Here is an 18,408-nt window from a genome sequence, read left to right on the forward strand (position 1 = left end):
TAACCATATTAATTTTTTTTAGTTTTCTTTCATGTCCTGGTTTTACTGTTCAGAAGTTCGACCTTACTGATCTCTACTGCTTTTACGTTTTACCATTCCTCCTAGCTTCATATTTATTAGAGTCCACATTTGTAAAAAACGTCATGTCTGACAGCCTCCAAAGTGAATCTTTTTGTCAAATGTGTTTTTGTTTTGTTTTGTCGAGATCTAATTAAGTCGGTATATCCAGGGCCCAAAGGAAGGAGAGAGGATCCTAGCCGGAGAGCTCCTAAGTGAGTGACAGAGTAATAATACCCGTTACCACCCATCGGGGGACTCTGGAGGTGCGACGCACGCTGCCAGGAAGCTTGTGCCCCCACCGGCCGGCGGGACCCGCCCGGGACCCGCCCACAGCTCCCCCACCCACCTCCGCCGCCGCGGCCCTGCGCGGCCCCGCCCCCTCGCGGCGCCGGCCCCCAGCGTGCTGCACGCAAGCGCGCCCTCAGCCGGACTCTCGGCCCCGCCCCTGCTAACCGCCACCCCCCTACGCTGTCGGCCTCTCTCGGCCCTGAGGCGCGGCTGCCACGTCAGTAATGGGAAGCCGAACTTAGGTTTGTCCGGACCCCGGCCGCAGCCCAACTCACCATCCGCCGCAGCCGTTGTGGTTCGCGCACTCTGGGAGGGCGGGAGGAAGCTCGGCGTGGCGGGGCGGGGCGAACGGCGCGGCCGGATTCATTCCTGTGGGGCGCGGGGCATGGAGGAGCTGCGCGGCTGCCGGCGGAGCAGGGCGGCTTGGACGGCGGCGGGGGCGACGGTGGCCGTCTGAAGGGGGCGGCCCGAGCCTGAGCGGCCAGCGACGGAGCGGGGAGACTCGTCCCCGGGCAGGTAGTGGCGGCGGCGGCCTGCCGAGCCCCGGGCCGCAGCCCGAGGCGCCCGCGGGGAGGCCCGGGCGGGAAGGGGAAGGAGGGCGCTCCCGGCTGCGGATGGCGGGCGGCGGGTCGAGGCCGCAGGCTGGGCTGCGGGCCGGGAGGGGTCGTCGTCGATCGAGGCGCCGGGGGAGGGCTGCCCGTGTCTGGAGGAGGTGGAGGTGAAGGTTATGTGCGGCGACCGCGGTTGGGGAGCCTGCGGATCCCCCGGGGACGCATCAACCGAGTGCCGGTGAAGTTAGCTCAAAGGCAGCGGATTTCCTGAGAGCGTCGAGTAGTAGTTTTAAAGGAAAGAGCCCTTCGGGTGAGGGTTTTGGCGTTAGCTGCCCGCGGTTTGTGGTGTCCGTCCTTTTTGTTCCTCTTGAAACTCATCCTGGCCACAATGAGGCCTTCAGCCTCGCGCCCTTGGCCCGCTCTTCTCTGCAGATGTGAGAAACATTTCTGAACCCGCGTCTCCTGCCCCTTTCGGTTGTACTTTTCCGTGGCGTGTGCAAAACAAAACTGGAACAAAGCTTGGCTAGTTAGGAGCCCAGAGAACCGGTTGCCTGAAGCGTTTAAATTTACCGTATATAGAGAAAAGTCTGCCTCCCAAAAATCGTTTGGGTCTCAGTGTGTACTTTTTACCACCTTGGTGTTTTTTTGGGGGGTAGTAGGGAGTAGTCCCTAAAGTATGGCTTTCCATAAGGGTGGAAACGTAAGAAAACCTAAATAGCTGTTTTTGCCTTTTCCTACGGAAAATTCAAAACTGCTACTTTTTTTTTTCTTTCCCTAGTTTGGTGGCCTGGTTATCAGACGTTGGAAGGCAGTAGGACAGAACATACTCTCCGTGGTTTTATATCCATTCTGGGGTTCAGAGATTAACATTGAACTTTGGTTCCTGTATCTCTTGCCGGTGTCGATAGAGTTAAGCTGGAGCTTTGCTTCGAAGGATAAAAAGCACAGCCTCTCAACTGGACATAAATGGATCTAAAGACCGCAGTATTTAACGCAGCTCGAGATGGCAAGCTCCGGCTTCTCACCAAATTGTTGGCAAGCAAATCCAAAGAGGAGGTTTCCTCCTTGATCTCTGAAAAAACAAATGGGGCCACGCCACTCCTGATGGCCGCCAGGTATGGGCACCTTGACATGGTGGAATTCCTCCTAGAGCAGTGCAGTGCCTCCATAGAAGTCGGGGGCTCGGTCAATTTTGATGGCGAAACCATTGAGGGGGCGCCCCCGTTGTGGGCCGCTTCTGCAGCGGGACATCTGAAGGTGGTTCAGTCTTTGTTAAATCACGGAGCATCTGTCAACAACACGACTTTAACCAATTCAACTCCTCTTCGAGCTGCTTGTTTCGATGGCCATTTGGAAATAGTCAAGTACCTTGTAGAACACAAAGCTGATTTGGAAGTGTCAAATCGGCATGGGCACACCTGCTTGATGATTTCTTGTTACAAAGGACACAAAGAAATTGCTCAATATTTACTGGAAAAGGGGGCAGATGTTAATAGAAAAAGTGTTAAAGGTGAGTAGTTCAACTTCTTCATTTTTATTTTTTAAGTGTTTACCATTTCTTTTCAGGAAGTGTGATACATAATTATAAGCAGTGGTGTTGAGTAAGCCAACACTGACAGAACTGTTCCCATTAGGCATTCCTTCCAGTATAAGCTGGTTGGCTGTTTCTCTGCTATTTAATAATACACTGAACAAGTGTGATGAAAAGACCTCTGTCGCTGTGTTAAGAAGAATTTTCTCTCTCTTAACTTGGATGACTTCTAATTCCTGGGAAGGGGGTTTCTCAAAGTTACAGAGCATGTAGTGGCAGTTGATCTGAGCCTTCAGGTTTGTTTTTAATCTAGTTGAGAATATACTTGAAAGTGATGATTTTTCTTAGCTCTAATTTTTTTAGAACACCCTTGGAGTAGAAACTACTATATTTAGTCAGTCATTGTCTTGTTTGTCTTACGTAGGCATTTCATTTGTTATTCTGTCAGGGAAGACTGGGCCAAACTGACCTGGAAGGGTTAATATCAATGGAAAAGGAGAAAACCTGTTCCCTTATACCCTGTTTATTTTTTGACCAATGGAAAATCCTTTTAAATAGAGCATGAGTTAAATACAGCGTGAGAAGACATTTTTAAAACTGCTGCTGTACTGAGGCACAGCAAGGACTAGGTCAAACAGATGTGGTTTTGTTGACTAGCAACAGTGTATGTACCTTTGTCCAGAAGAGCTCAGGTTGACAATTGTGTATAATTTCCAGCAATTGTCATAAATTTAAAGCAGCAAATGATACTTTAGAATGTTCTTCAACCATAAAAACAACTTTTTATTAACATAATTTGGGTAGTTGAAAACCTTATATTCCTTAAATATACAACAGCCAAGTAATTCACTGCCCTATCTTAAATCTTAAAAGTAGCATACATATATGGTAGAAAAATTCAGACAATACAAATTGGTTTACAGTGGTCACAATAAAAAAGAAGTCTTAGCACCCCTGACTTCCAGACCTCCAACCCATGGCAACCACTGTTTTACAGATTTGTGTCCTAGAGGTAGTCTATGTAAGTCCGAGTTTACTTGTTTATATATCTCTCCCTCTTTTCCCTCTGTTAGTTGATATCTACTGTTCTTTTTTTTTTAATGTTTTTCCTGGATGTCTGATTCAACTCCCAACACACAGAGCCTCCCCATTCTGTTTGTGGCTACACAATATTTCATTGTACGAATGTACATTATTTAGTCCCTATTGCTGAATAGTTAGGGCACGTCCAGGATGAACAATGCTGCTGTGAATATTCTTGAACAGAAGTGTAGCTTTGCACACTTGTATGGGCATAGCTGTATTATAAATATGTGTAAGCGGAATTGCTGAATCAAAGTGAATGCATTTATCATTGTGGTAGTGCCTGATTGCCTTTCAGACAGGCGAAACCACACAATCACGGGGCACTATCTAGTAACTGGACATACTATTGAAGTTAGTATGGCCTTTAAAAAAAAAAGGTTTGTTATAAAAATAAAACGGGGTCAGTGTTATTTTCTGTAAATTGTTTTTCAGAGGAAAATACAGAAGTCTCACAAAATTCCCCACACTGATAGAATAATCTTTCTAAACATATTTCTGGAATTTTACATATAAATATATGTATATGCAATTTTATTTTATGTTCTGTATTTTTAACTTAAGAAATGTTATGTTTAATGTCATTAATTATAGCTCTCTCATTTCAATACCTGCATACTCTTCTAATGGAATTTTTGTTGCTTCTGGCTTTTCAGTGTGATAAAATGTGTTTCTGTAAACATTATTCCTTACAAGCATTTTCATTTGTTTCCGATTATCTTTTCTGTAGGTTGTTAGTTCAAAGGACAGCATGACTTACTTTTTCTTTTTTTAGCATGGTTTTTTTAAAGAATGCTTGTTTTAAGAGAACAAATTACTGCTGCAGTGACCATGTTAATATTGGCAGGGCTTTGAAATCATTACTGGAAGAGAAAGGATTAAAAGGTGTGGTGGCTTGTTTAGGCTTGTTGGATTTTTTTGTTTGTTTTGCACTTTATATTCATCAGCCTCATTATGTACAGATTGTTGATAAACTCATTTAAGTTAAATTGGAGTATGTTTTAAACTCAGGTCATTGGAGAAGTGAGTACTAGTACTATTTCATTATGTTTCTCAAAGCTGCTTTATATGCTTCTTCTAGAAGTACAATGTGTGAGAGAATTAAACTATAAATAGGTAAATTGTGAGCAGTATTTAACTAGATTACCTTTGCTCTTTCAGAAGAGTCTTCCTTTTAGCACCATCATTGTGTAGCCTTGTGTCTGAGGATGTGTACACTGCCTCTTTTAAGCAGATGGTCTGCCAATTCTAGTGTCATTTTTTCCTCCAAAATCAGTATCTCATAGTCATGCTGATATAAAATATCACTTATGTACTATCACTTGTGGTACTTTTGCCTTTTCTTGGTGTCTACTCATTTCGACTGAGAATCTTAATGAATACTGAAGTACAAATGCTCCCTCCCCCACTCCTACCCTGAAGCTTATATTCTTTGGTAATTACTCCCTCATTGACTCTTCAGATTTTTTTATGGGTTAAGGAGTAATAAAAAAGCAGGAACCTTTTGAAACTGAGGCAGTAACACAGGTGAAGGATCTGGTAGAGCATCAAGGAAGATTTTTCCCCACATTTTTACCCCCATCCAAAAAGTGGAAAATACTGTTAATGACTAGGGGTAAAATGATTTTTTAGGAAATTTTATAAGTCAGCTGTTGAAGGAAGAAAATGGCAATAGATTATACTTGGTCTATTTAAATATAAAATGCATGTGATGTCTATATTCCATTACTTTTTAACAGGCAGTTGGCATTTGAATATATTACTAAGCCTCTTTCCATTACTTTTTAACAGGCTGTTGGCATTTTGAACATGTTTTAACCTAAGGCAGAATTCATTTATTAATTGAGAGAGCATTTATTGAGTTTCTCAGAGTGCCAGGCTCTTAGACTTAGGATATACAGAGATGAGTAAGATAAGATGTCCAGTCCTTGATTCCTTGCTCTTGAGGAGCTCATGGTTTATTGGAGAGACAGGTTCCTTGAGAGCAGCTACTTAAATCACAATATGGTAGGTGCAACAGTAGTGCTTTCTTCTGTTAGTTATTTGGAAATACGGTATCCCCAACTGAATCATTCCTGGGGGGGCCGATGGGTTCTTTCTTTTCCCATGGCGTTCAGAAAGGGGAGAAAAACAGATATTTAGTAATACTTCTCCAGTTGATTTTTGAGACAGGAGAGAGTTGGTTGCTTTTTATACAAATCAAAAGTGATTAGACAGGCCCACCTCAGAGCTATCCCATTGATCTCAGCATTTCACAGCTATAGTTACCTTTGGCAGAAGCTAGGGTGGATGGATTCTTTTGACTCAGAATAGGACTTTTCAGATCTTTGATTAATTTCCTTAAACCCTTCAGTTCTGCTGTTACACCCAAGTTCGACTGGGAATTGAGCAGCTGAAACTGAGTGATTAAGACCTATAGATCAGTGAGCAGCTCTCTGAGTTGGGATTGGGGAGACAGGCCCTAGACAACACACTCTCCTCATGCATGGGTCATTTTAGATACCCAGGGTGGTTAAGTGAATTGGCAAGAGAACTGTGCATTTTCTGTAGGCAGGGGATTGCTTTGGATGTTGTGGAGGCTATGAAAAGATCCAGTATGTCACATTTGTTAACTGCTAAAGGAATATGGTATAAGACCTATGCTGTAGGATTTTAAGAGTGTACTGACTAGAAAGGCTGTGTGGAGAAGTTGAACTGGGCCTTGGAAAGGAATGTTGGGGTTCACATCTGCAGAAGGAATTTGATACGGTTTTTAAGGCTCAGTAAATGGCACCAGGGAGGGCACATTAAGAAATGTGCTTGGAGGGTCCCAGAATTGGGAGGTAGACATCTGTGGACCAAAGGGCTCTCAAGGCTGGATTATAAGGGACATTGATTCCAAGGCAAAGGAATTTGATTTTATTCTTTATGCAGTAGTAAGCCAGTGAAAGTCTTCAGTAGAAGAATAAGGGATTTTTTCTTAGAGAAACCCATGTAACTATATTCTAATACTGTTGTTACACTTTGAGCTCTTTGAGGCTACAGACTGTTGTTTTTATCTGTGCATTAGAGAGTATCTGGCCCATACTGGATGTTTGGTAAATGAGCTTGTTGAATAAATGTTTTGGGTTTGAGAGAACAGGTTATAAGCTTCTTGATGGCAAGATCTGTATTTTGTAGCCATTTCAGTATGGAAGTAAATATACACATAAAGGCTTGAAGTAAGACATTGAGGCAGTACTTGTGAAAAATCAGTGATGCAGATAGAACTATGTAGAGGCTTAGAAAAGGGAGAAATCCATGTAGGCTCATGATTAGCATAACTAGCTTTAAAAGGGTTCGAGAGAGACCTGGTTCATGTAATTTATTTGCCTTTTTAGTATGGAAATATTCTAATTTATATGTTAGTGGTGAGGGAATACCACTATGTATTATTCACTTTGCTTCTTGTTATCCACATTTGCCAGTTTTTAAAAATACATTTCTCCCTCCTTTCCTTTTGTTTTCTGTTGTAGTTTAAAGCAACCCCCAGGCATTATATCATTTCTCTCTCATAATATAGGCATTTTAGGGTATAGATGTATTTCAGTCAAGATGACACCAAGAAAAGAAAGAAATCCTTTTCTTTTTTTACCCACTGCATGCAAAGGAATTTCAAATAAGAAAAATCTCTCTTGTAAATAAACAGTTGTTGGTATTGGACAGAGGTAATGACTTGCTTTTAGATAGGTTCTTCCACTGTACTACAATCCCAGAGGACTGGAGGCTGAAGGTCACCTTTCCTTCTTGACTCAAACTCTTCTCAGCTGTTAACACATGCTTACAGGGAAGAGTAAAAGAGACTTAGATTTCATTCTATTCTGTAACATCTGTATGTATTTTGGTTTAATAATAATGCTTAGATAACTTACTAGTTGAATTCATTGATTTTTTAATCCCAAAGTATCAAGTTGCTCCTGCAAGTTACTCCATGTTCATTCTTTCCCCTCCTGTATGCCGTGGCACACTTCTCTATCCTCAGGGAAACTGGGTATCCTAGTTGAAGCTAAGCTGTAGATAAGGTGTAAGTTTGGTACAGGGGGAAATATCTATTGTGTTTCTCTATCCCTGGAGATTGGATTTGGAACATTGAATTCTCACATAAGTGAACTGAAGTGAAAATGAGTAGATCCTGAATACTACTGTTGTTTCCTGGTCATTGGCTGCAAGAGGAATTTAGGGCAGAGGGTAAGTACATGTGGCTCCCTCAACTGAGTTCATCTTAATCAGATTTCCCTAGAGTGACTAATTAAATTTGTTTTGTTTAAAACAAGATTCAGGAAGTCTTGGCATTCTAGAGATTTATTTTGTTGAGACATCTGGAATGTGAGGTGGAAGATGTGGGAGGGGGGCAGGTAGACATCATGTGGATGCAATTCTGACTTAAAGCATTTATTTCCCTTCCTCTTTTTTCCTTCCCTTTGGGAAGAGCTGTAGTTGAGTAGAGAGTCTGAGCTAGAGTGGCCAGGAAAGGGAATTTTAATAAAGTCTGAATTGTAATGTTGATGTTTTCATCAACTGACATTGTATAATTTTCCTCAAATTACATTAATATTAGTTGGTTTTAGTCCTGATCCCATAGCTCAGGTGCTCTTAGCTTTGACCATTCTGCTCAATATCAAGACCCATTTCAAAGACAATTTCTCATCCGCCTTGAGTCTTTGAGTGCATCTTCCCTCTGGATTCAGTTCTTTACTAGTCTGTTTAACTTTGAGCTCAAGGACCTGCACTGTTAAACTTCTCAGTGCTCCTGGCTCATGTCCTGGATTATCTCTGGTGTGAGAATGTACATGAGGAAGGGAAACATTCTAAGCAGAGAACCTTTTAGCTCTCTTCTGATACCTAAAGTGTTTTTCTCTACCCCTTCTCACCTGTCACCTTCTAGCTTAACATATATCGATTCGTTATTACAGGAATGAGGTACTTGGAATCAGCATTGTTAAGTAGTTGAACCACATACCTCCTCCCTGCCTTTACAAGTAGACCTCTTACAGATTCAGCCTAGTCTCAGCTACAAAGTTGAAGAAGAATTGATGCCAAGCACCAGAGGTGAAGAGGAGAGAATTGATTTTATGCCTTTCCAGACAATAAAAGGCCCTTTAGTTGCTGCTTCTATCTGTCGAAACTTAATGCTTTTATCAAAAACACAAGCACTTAAGCAGCCGTAGACATAAGTCATGTACAATTCACCCATTTAAAATGTACAAATCCATGAGTTTTCATATGTTCATAGAGTTGTGCACTTGCCACCACATTCCCCTTTTCATCACCACCCTCTTCGCCCCCAAACACCATACCCAGTGATTGTCGCTTCCATCACCTCCTGCTCACCCCCACAGTGCACTAGTCTTAGGCAACTGCCAATCTTTCTATGTTTAAGTTTGCCTGTTCTGAACATTTCAGTAAGTGGAACCGTAACATATGGTCTCTTGTGACTTGCTTCTTTCACTTAACATAGAGTTGAATAATTCATTGTATAGATATACCACATTTATCCATTCATTAGTTGATGGGCATTTGGGTTGTTTCTTTTTGGCTGTTAGGAATAATGCTGCTATGAATATTTTTGTACAAGTTCTTCTATGGATGCATGTTTTGATTTCTCCCCACCATCTTACATTCCTGTTAACAACGTAGAAGAGTTTCAGTTTCTCTACACCCTCACCAGCATTTGTTACTACCTTTCTTTTTGAAGACAGCCATATTAATGGGTGTGAAGTGGTATCTCATTGTGGTTTTAATTTTAATTTTGCGGTGGTGCATGATGTTGAGCATCCTTTCTTGTGCTTGTTGGCCATTTGTTTATCTTCTTTGGAGAAGTGTCTTCATATCCTTTGCACGTTTTTAAATTGGGTTATGTATTTTCTTTATTACTGAGTTGTAAGAATAATTTCTATATTTTGAATGCAAGTCCTTTAACAGGTATATGATTTGCCAGTGTTTTCTCCCTTCTGTGGATTGTTTTTTCACTCTCTTGATGGTATTGTTTACAGCAATTTGGATTTTATTTTACAAATCAGTTTTTTAAAAATTTGACTGACTGTTGATCACTTTGATTTAATTTAAACAAGAAAATTGTTAAGAAGAGACTGCAGGGTTTACTGAGATCCTTTACTACCTAAATAGGAGCTTTTCTGTGTATCAGACTGTGTTAATCCAGTTGCAAAACACACCCTGCTCCTGCTGTGGCATACAGTGTTTAAAGAAGAATGGTGAAGTTTCATTTCTGCATGGTGTAAAACAGGACTGAAACTTAATCCTCCCTTTAAATTCATATGACTGACTTGATAGAGTCATTAGCTATGTTAGCTATATGGCAAATACCTATATTTTATACTTACTAAAATGAGTTTCCTCCTCTATTTCCTTGCGGTTTAGAAGACCAGCAATGTAGGTATCACTTGGACCCACCCTAAAGTCAGAATCTGCATTTTACCCTGATCCTTTGGTGGTTTTGAATATTAAAGTGTGAGAAGCACAATTTTATCTGACTATACTAAAAGAAACACATACAAAGGTTGAACTATATGAGGATGTCATAAACAGCAGAATGTGTTCAACTGATATTGCCAGAAAAAGCAATTTAAATTGTGTGTTGGTTAAATATTTTACAGCCTTTATAAGAATATTTTTATTTTTTATTCATTTATTATCATTAATCTACAATTATATGAAGAACATTATGGTTACTAGACTCCCCCCTCACCAAGTCCCCCCCCCCAAACCCCATTACAGTCACTGTCCATCAGCGTAGTAAGATGCTGTAGAATCACTACTTGTCTTCTCTATGTTGCACATCCCTCCCTATGCCCCCCCCCCCACATTATACATGCTTATCGTAAGGCCCCCTTTCTTTTTCCCTGCCCTTATCCCTCCCTTCCCACCCCTCCTGCCCAGTCCCTTTCCCTTTGGTAACCATTAGTCCATTCTTTGGTTCTGTGATTCTGCTGCTGTTTTGTTCCTTCAGTTTTTCTTTGTTCTTATACTCCACATATGAGTGAAATCATTTGGTACTTGTCTTTCTCTGCCTGGCTTATTCCACTGAGCATAATACCCTCTAGCTCCATCCATGTTGTTACAAGTGGTAGGATTTGTTTTCTTTTTATGGCTGAATAATAAGAATATTTTTATTTCACTAAAAAGGCAAATTAATTCTGTTTACTGCTCAGCAGTGGTTTAGTAACTGACTTAATTCTGATCTGGTAAGTCTAAGTAGTCTTACCCAAAGTGAAATATTTGTAAGTTCTGTGTTGAAGTTCTTGTATGATTTAAGTGGTTAATTGGTAACACTCACTTGTAAATAATCAATTATATATCATTTAGTCAATTTGAAAACATCTGGTTTGGAGTTGGGGAACTCTTAGGGCTGAAACTAGCTCTTACTCAAAGCACTAGTATGTTTTTGGACTACTTATTTTAGAAAAATGTTGACCCCATGGGTAGGCACCTACACTTTCAGAGTTGAACATGAATTCCTATCTGTTATGTGTCTGTAATCAAAGGATTACAGGTCTCTTTAAAAATTAAGAGCAACTAAGATTGGCATTTCAGGTATGTCTAATTAAGGAATACTTATAATAAGTGGGTGTGCCCACAATTTCCTTCCCTTAATATCCATGAATATAAATATGGCTACTTTTTATTCTTCCAAATTTTCTTAGCACTATTTCTGTGTTAAATTACATAGTTGAAGATTAATGTCTTTGTGTCATACTGTTTTACCTTTCTGCAGAAGTAAATGTACCACTAGCTTGATTTTTAAGAAATGTCCGTTTAACAAGCATGTCTTTTGAGAAATCCTAAAAAATTTTGATTATGAATTCAGTGCCAGAAATTAGTTTTTTTCCTTAAGTGAACTTTGCCTTGATCAGGCATTGAGAATTATGTGATACAGTGTTCATCTTTTTTTCTTTAGTTAAAGGTAAATTCATTAAATTAAAATGTTTAATAGCTTTAACATCATTTAAGATGCCTGGTAGTTTTTATTTTTGAATGTTGTGTTCTCTTTTTTCATTGCCTTTGTCTCTATGAGGGTACAGTAGTGATATTACAGGCAGAGATTATGGGAACATTTTTAAAGAGGTATGTAACCCAGAGAAAATGACTGTGTTGAATCTTCAATAGTACTTGGCATATATTGTTAGGCACCAAAAGTTTAAATCAGTGAAGTTAACTCACAAAAATTAAGCATACTTTTATTGGTCTCTGGCCTTTAACTTAGCCCAGACTAGTTGTAAGTACATAATAACTTGATTTTTTAATTCAGCTGGTTATATTTTTTCACAAGAACTTGCATTTAATACATTTAATACTTACAGCATAACTTAACACTCTTGATTGACAAGAACTGATGATGCAAAATATATGCAATAAACATAACAGACAACCAGTTATCATTTTATAAAGTACTTATATAAAGTCAGACTAATCCCAGAAACTAGAACATAAATTGACATGTCATAAAAGAAAATAAAGTTTATAAATAGACATGGGGAAATGTTCTGTATACCTAAGTATAGAGGTAATATAAACTAATTCAGAAATAATTCCAGGATTAGAAAAAATACTATGAAAGTGGAACTTTTAAAAGATTTAATAATTATTTTAGAAATGAATTAAAGATGTTTATAAAGCTATCACACATTTGTGATTCTGTTTTAAGGTAGCCATTAATTTTTCTGTCATTTGTTTATTGAAGTGTAGTTTTTAGATTATGACAAACTATAATTTAACCGTCGCTGCGGTAAAGATAGAACAGAAAGTTCCTTCATGCCCTTCTGCCATCAGCCCCTCCTCTCTCATCACCCAGCCCTTGGCAACCACTGGTCTGTTATCTGTGCTTAGAGGTTTTTTTGGGTTTAATTTTATAGTGAAAATTCTGTAGCAGTACAGATGTCCATCAACAGGAAAGTGTTTATATAAATTGTGACATGCCCCCTTAAACTTTCGTCTAAAAGCCATTAGGATTGATTCTGCAGTAACTGTATTGCTCACGTAGACTGTGTAGTGATCTAACATGACAAAATGACAAAGATGTAGGAGTTCTAAAAGCAGGAAACAGTTGTATATGCACTGGTTACAACTTTATCAAAATATAGTATGTAAGGAGCTTGAAGACATGGCACAAGAATTACAGCTCACTTAAAATTATGCTTTTTTTTAAGCCTTCTTTCTGTAAACTTTTAAATAATGCTCTTGGCCGTTGTTCAAAAAGTACTTTTTAGGGATTCCAGAGCATGTTAAGTGTGGTTAACTTGTTAGAGCAATTAAGGAGATTCCCCCCCTTCTAAGATTTTACTTTTTAAATGTATTTTTCCCTCAGAAGCTAAGTTTGGACTACTTTTTGTGATATCAGGTATTAAAAATTTTTAGATCTACCTTAGCATTGACAGTGTGCTAACTGCTATCTGGGATATAAAGAAAATAGAGGGTCTGTGTACTTTAGGAATAGACTTCTTTGTGTTTAGGTAAGAAAACCTAATTCGTGAAGCAGCAGTGTTACACTGTTATAAGGAATTGCATAATATTATAATAGGAGCTCTAATATGCGTACCTGCCAGGATGAGTGATATAATTATTCACCACACATTCTCAAATGGTAAATTGATATGGCATAACCAAGGAGGCCTTCCTGAGCAGTTGAAAGTACTGGTGAATCTTGAAGAACAAGAAGTTAGAAAGGTAAAGATTGAGTGTATTATGGGAAGATTAAGAGCTGAGGCCTGGAGGAGGAAGTGAGCAGAATTGCCGCTGGTGGTGGGAGAGACCAGGGTGGAGTGATGTGAAGCAAAAGCAGTCTCTGCCTTGCATATGGCAGGTATTGATAATGTATTTCAGATTAGAGTAGGTGTTGGTAAACTGTGGCGCACTCATTAAATCCTGCCTACCTCCTGTGTTTGCACTGCCTGAGAGCTAAGACAGATTTAATTATACTTTATAATGGTTGAAAAAAAAAGTCAAGTGAGGAATATTTCATGACACATGAAAATTATATGAAAGTCATATTTCAGTGTCCATAAATAAAGTTTTGAAAACAGCCACATCCATTAACATACTGCCTGTGGTTATTTTTTGCTATATGGCAGATTTGAGTGGTTACAACAGAGAATTTATGGCCTGCAAAGCGTAAAATACTGTCTCTAGCCTTTTACAGAAAAAAATCTGCCAACTCCTGGGCTAGAATCACAGTACAGCATTCATACTGGACTTGATGAGAAATGAAGCTGGAGAGGAGGTAGGGAAATACTTCTGTCTTTTAACTTCTATTTCTATAGTGTATCTTCTTGTGTGTGTTTCCCAGTAACCAGTATCAAGCCTTATTTCACAAAACATGCCTTCTAACACAAAGATTTCCTGCCCCATTGTCCCCCCCACCCTCACAGATAGTGCTTTTGAGAGTCACTGCCACAAAATTTTGAAAGCCAACTTTAAATATTTGCATGAATGCTTTTGAGTTGGAAAGTAAAATGACTGGTGGTAGTTTTACGATGTTTGGTTTACATGAGATATAACTTACTCACTAGAGGAATCTAGTATGATCAGCATGTAAAATGCAACCTCAGAAATGAACAGTACACTGCAATGGCAATTGGAGACTTTGATGTTTTTCATTTTACTACTAATTTCTATTTTCTAGCTGTAGAATAAGTTAATCTTCTCTACTTTGCATAGTTATTAAGATTACAAAGGGGAAACAGTTAAATAAAATTTAGAAAAAAATGCTGTGCAAATATACTGATAACTTTTTTCTTCATTCTTCTGCTTTTCATCATTTACTTCTACTTTGAGTTTAATTTACTGTTTTTCCCCTATAACTTCTTGAGATGGAAACTGATTTTTTTAAAGCCTTTCTTCTTTTGTAATGTATACATTTAAGCACAGGTTTGGCCATTTCCCTCCCGATTTATTACTCGTTTTATTTTGTTCTCCTCCAATTACAAATATTTTCTTAGTGTTTTTGTTATCCTCCAGTTTCTAATATTTTCTGTTTTTCCATTGGGATTTCTTCTTTCACTAACAGGTTGTTTAGAAGTACATATTTTAAATTTCAAGTATGAAGATTTTCATGGTTTTGTTTGTTTTGATATCTCATTTGTTTTGAGGACTTAGAGCGTACTCAGTGATGTCAGTCCCTTGGTACTTGTGTGAAATTCACTTTATGGCCCAGAATATGGTCCATATTTGAATTCCTCCATGTATCCTTTGGGAAAGATGGTATTTTACAGGTGTTGAGTCCAGTATTTGTTTATTTATGTCAGTTTATTTAAATCCAATTTATTGTGTTGAAATATTTTATATCCTTGCCAATCGTTTTGGTCATCTTCACTGAGAAAGGTTTGTTCAAATGTACTGTGATTACGGATTTGTCTGATTTTCCTGTACTGTTGATTTTGCTTTATTGATATAATTCAAGTCTATGTTTTTAAGTGAAAACAAATTATCAAGAATATCTTTAATCATGGATTTTGGTTTAAGTCTACTCAGTCTGATATTTAAATACCAATCAGCTTTTTTACATTTAGTCTTTGCTTAGGGTATACATTTTTGCCCCATCTTTTTACTTCAACATTTTTCTATCCTTATATTCAGGGTGTTTCCCTTGTAAGCAGCATGCCGTTGAGTTTTATGTTTGTATTTCCAGTCTTGACAGTTGTCTTTTAATATAATAGGAACATGTGCTTTGCTTGCATTTAATGTGATCACTGATATATTTGGATGTTAATCTCCCGGGTACTTTTTGATTTTTATTTGTCCTACTTAGTTTGTGTTGTCTCTTCTTTTTGTTTTTGGATTATTTTTCACTTCATTTTTTCCTCTGTATTAGAGAATATGTAGTAATTTTATATGTATGCCCTTTATTTTAGTGTTTACCCCATATAGTACTACTTTGACTTATCAAAGGCTAACATAAATGTCAATTTTACTACTTTCCGAGCAATGCAGAGATCTTAGACTACTTTAACTCCAGTTACTGTTCTTATTCAGTCCTGTTATTGTCAGGCATTTTGCTTCTGTAGATATTTCAAGCCCTACAAGATTTTAGAATTTTAAAGTCATTACTTACTTAGATTTCTTACATCTAACAAAAAGTTACCCTTTTTGTTGATATTTATGCCCATATCTCGATTCCATGTGGCTCATCTTCCTTTTGCTTAAAGAACATCTGATGGTATTTAGGTCTGCTAATAATATCTTAGTTTTTTCTCTTTGTTTTCTTTCTTACCTGAAATAGTTCTTTTTTTCTTGATGTGGGTGTACAATTCTAACTTGGCAGATATTTTCCCTTAGTGACTTTAGGATGTCATCCTCTTGTCTCCTGGCTTCTGTTGTTCCTGATGAGGACTTTGCTGTTAGTCTAATTGTTGCTCTTTTGCAGGTAGTTTCTATTTTCTGGCTTTAAGATTTTTCTCTTTACTCTTAGTTTTCAACAGTTTTGCTGTAGTGTGCCCCAGTGTGGTTTTATTTATCCTTTTTGATGTTTGTAAAACCGAGTAAATTTATAGTTTTATCTATTATCAGCTTCAGAAAATTCTCAGACGTATCTTTTTAAGTATTGCTTTGAGCCCATTTTCTTCCTCTAGAATTCTGGTTTTAGGTCCATTAACCCTTCTGACCTTGTTCCCTCTTGTCCCTTATAGTCCGCTTTTCTGTCCTTTCACCTCCATGTTTCTTCTGTATATTTTATCTGGCTTATTTTCTAGTTCACTAATTATCTATTCAGCTGTGTGTTACTTACTTTTAAAGCCACCCACTGAGTTTTTCAATTCTAGAATGTCCATTTGGTTCTTTTTTGTTGTTTCCAGTTTTCTGTCTAATTCTCAGAATTCTATCTAATCTCTCTCAGTATGGTAAGCATAGTTTTAATGTTAAAGTCTGTGTCTGATCACTGTATTATCTGGGTCCTCTACGGGCCTTTCCTTCACCTCTATTACTGCCTTTGGTTTTTGCAGTATAGTTCCTTATTTTCTCTTCTGTCTGTTATTTTTGATTGAATGCCAAACATCATATATGAAGAATATAAAAAAAATAATTTGAGCCCTAGTATGATAATAACTTCCTCTAAGTAGTAGTATTTGTAGTTGCTTCTGGCTTTTGATTACTTTTACTAGCAGTGTTGAATTCCTTTAATTCAGTATCGAGATGGTCTGAGACTGGCTTTTGATTCCTGTGATAGCTGGCCTATCTGCAGTTTACCTGAACTGCTGGAGTGCAGCCCTTCAGAGGGATAACCCAAAGCGGAGAGTTACTAAGTTCCCTTCTGTGGGCTCTGGACTCCAGTGTTCTCTGGCCCTGCACGGTTGTCAAAAACTCTGCTCAGTTGTTCAGATGCCTCTTTCAGTGTCAGAGTCCACTGAGGGAAGAGTCCTCAAATTCTGGGCTTCTCTAATTTTCTTTCTTTTCCTAGATGTTGTACCCTTGGTAGCATGTAAGAGCTTACATGCCGTCAAACAGATTTTTACAAATACACTCCTCAGTTTCTCTAGTTCTTAGTGGTAGGGTGATCATATCTCCTCTGCCATTACTAGATGTGAAAATTTCCCTTTTTAAAATGAAACCACCATTTTTTCAATATATGGTGTTTTTTGTTTATGTACATAAGTTCATACATATATATATATATATATACACACACACACACACAATGTTTATATATATATATATATTCTATGTTTTTCCAGTAGAGCAATTGAATTAGTTAAAAGCTGGCTTTTACTTCATTCTTATTCTTGATTCTATGTTGCTTTGAATAGAGGCAAATGTCATCTAAGCCTCATGGTTTTCTTAATGTTGCCTATCACTTAGAGAAAAATATTTCTGAAAGAATATTAGGGATTCTTAGTTCAAAAGAGTATTTTAAAATATACTTAGTAATAGTCATGTTTAATTGAAATTATTTTGAACAAATGAATATCAGTAGTGGGAAGTTCTGGGCTCTCTGAGTGCTTGGTTACCATTCCATTGCTAAAACATTCTACCAGACACCATTCCACTATAGACTACTGAAATCCTGGATTGGAGTAAACATACCCAGTTAATTATGTACTCCATGTAGATATATATATATATGATGGTCACTGAACAGGATAAACTTGTGGAGAGATTAAAGTTATAGTGTATAATAACTTTGGCTTTTTCACATTTTAGGTATAGATTGGTTATGTGAAGTATTGAGGCTTAAACTACTCTCTAGTATTACATGCTGTGTCAGCCGCCCCAAGGCCACCCATGTTTGGAGGTGACTCAGCACATGATTGTACTCAAGGTTAACTAAGATTTATTACAGTGAGGTAATGAGGACATGCAGCTGGATCCTAAGGGGAAGGGGGACGCTAGAGGAATCTGTGTGCAGGCTTTTTTACCCTCTTTTCCCTCTCATGAGAGGTCATGTAAAGCACAATCTTCTGGCAACATATATGCATGTGTGTGATGTTCTGCCCAGGGAAATCTATTAGAGACACAGTGCCCAAGGTTTTTATTGGGGTCTAGTCCTGTAGGTACCCTTTGTTGAGCATGTATTCAGAATTATAGACTTCCAAAGGAAAAACAGGTGTTCAGTGTAAAGTGTGTTGTTTATATAAACAGTGAACCTCCCTCATCAGGGAAGATTTTATATCTTGGAACTCTTTACCAGACAAGTCCCCAGATGCCAGCAAGAGCCGTCCTTGCAAGCAGGTCTTTCTACCAATAGCTGTCTCAGCCAGCTTGCTGTATTAACTCCTTTCCGCACATGTGCCTAAAATGACTCAGAAATGACTCAACATTGAAATTTTATGTAAACATTGTATGTAAATATCAAAGGCCTGCATGATAATTTGTTTTGATAATTAGTAAAACGTTTATCATTAAACATAGGTAGCTAAAATACTTGGGTTGTTA

The 18,408-nt window shown here is 38.4% G+C and overlaps 2 protein-coding genes across 7 annotated transcripts in view; one reads left to right on the forward strand and one right to left on the reverse strand.

Annotated features, from left to right (window-relative positions):
• LOC118972704 (uncharacterized) overlaps positions 1–1,747 on the reverse strand; it is a 95,320-nt gene extending 93,573 nt beyond the window's left edge. Inside the window, exons 1-2 of the mRNA XM_073221481.1 lie at positions 1,727–1,747; positions 624–1,051 (exon numbers count right to left, since the gene is read on the reverse strand). Of these exons, the coding sequence (XP_073077582.1) occupies positions 624–1,051; positions 1,727–1,747 (449 nt within the window). The remainder of the gene's footprint in view (positions 1–623; positions 1,052–1,726) is intronic.
• FEM1C (fem-1 homolog C) overlaps positions 488–18,408 on the forward strand; it is a 103,983-nt gene continuing 86,062 nt past the window's right edge. For 4 of the 6 annotated variants that reach the window (XR_012125289.1, XR_012125290.1, XM_073222062.1 and 1 more), the window contains exons 1-2: positions 713–864; positions 1,678–2,409. Coding sequence is in view for 4 of the 6 variants with exons in the window: in XM_073222062.1 (XP_073078163.1) it covers positions 1,866–2,409 (544 nt within the window). In the remaining 2 variants the exon portion in view is untranslated. The other 2 variants (XM_037020054.2, XM_037020055.2) reach the window with 2 other exon arrangements.

The sequence above is a fragment of the Manis javanica genome, chromosome 14 (genome assembly GCF_040802235.1).
Source record: "Manis javanica isolate MJ-LG chromosome 14, MJ_LKY, whole genome shotgun sequence".
Lineage (NCBI taxonomy): Eukaryota > Metazoa > Chordata > Mammalia > Pholidota > Manidae > Manis > Manis javanica.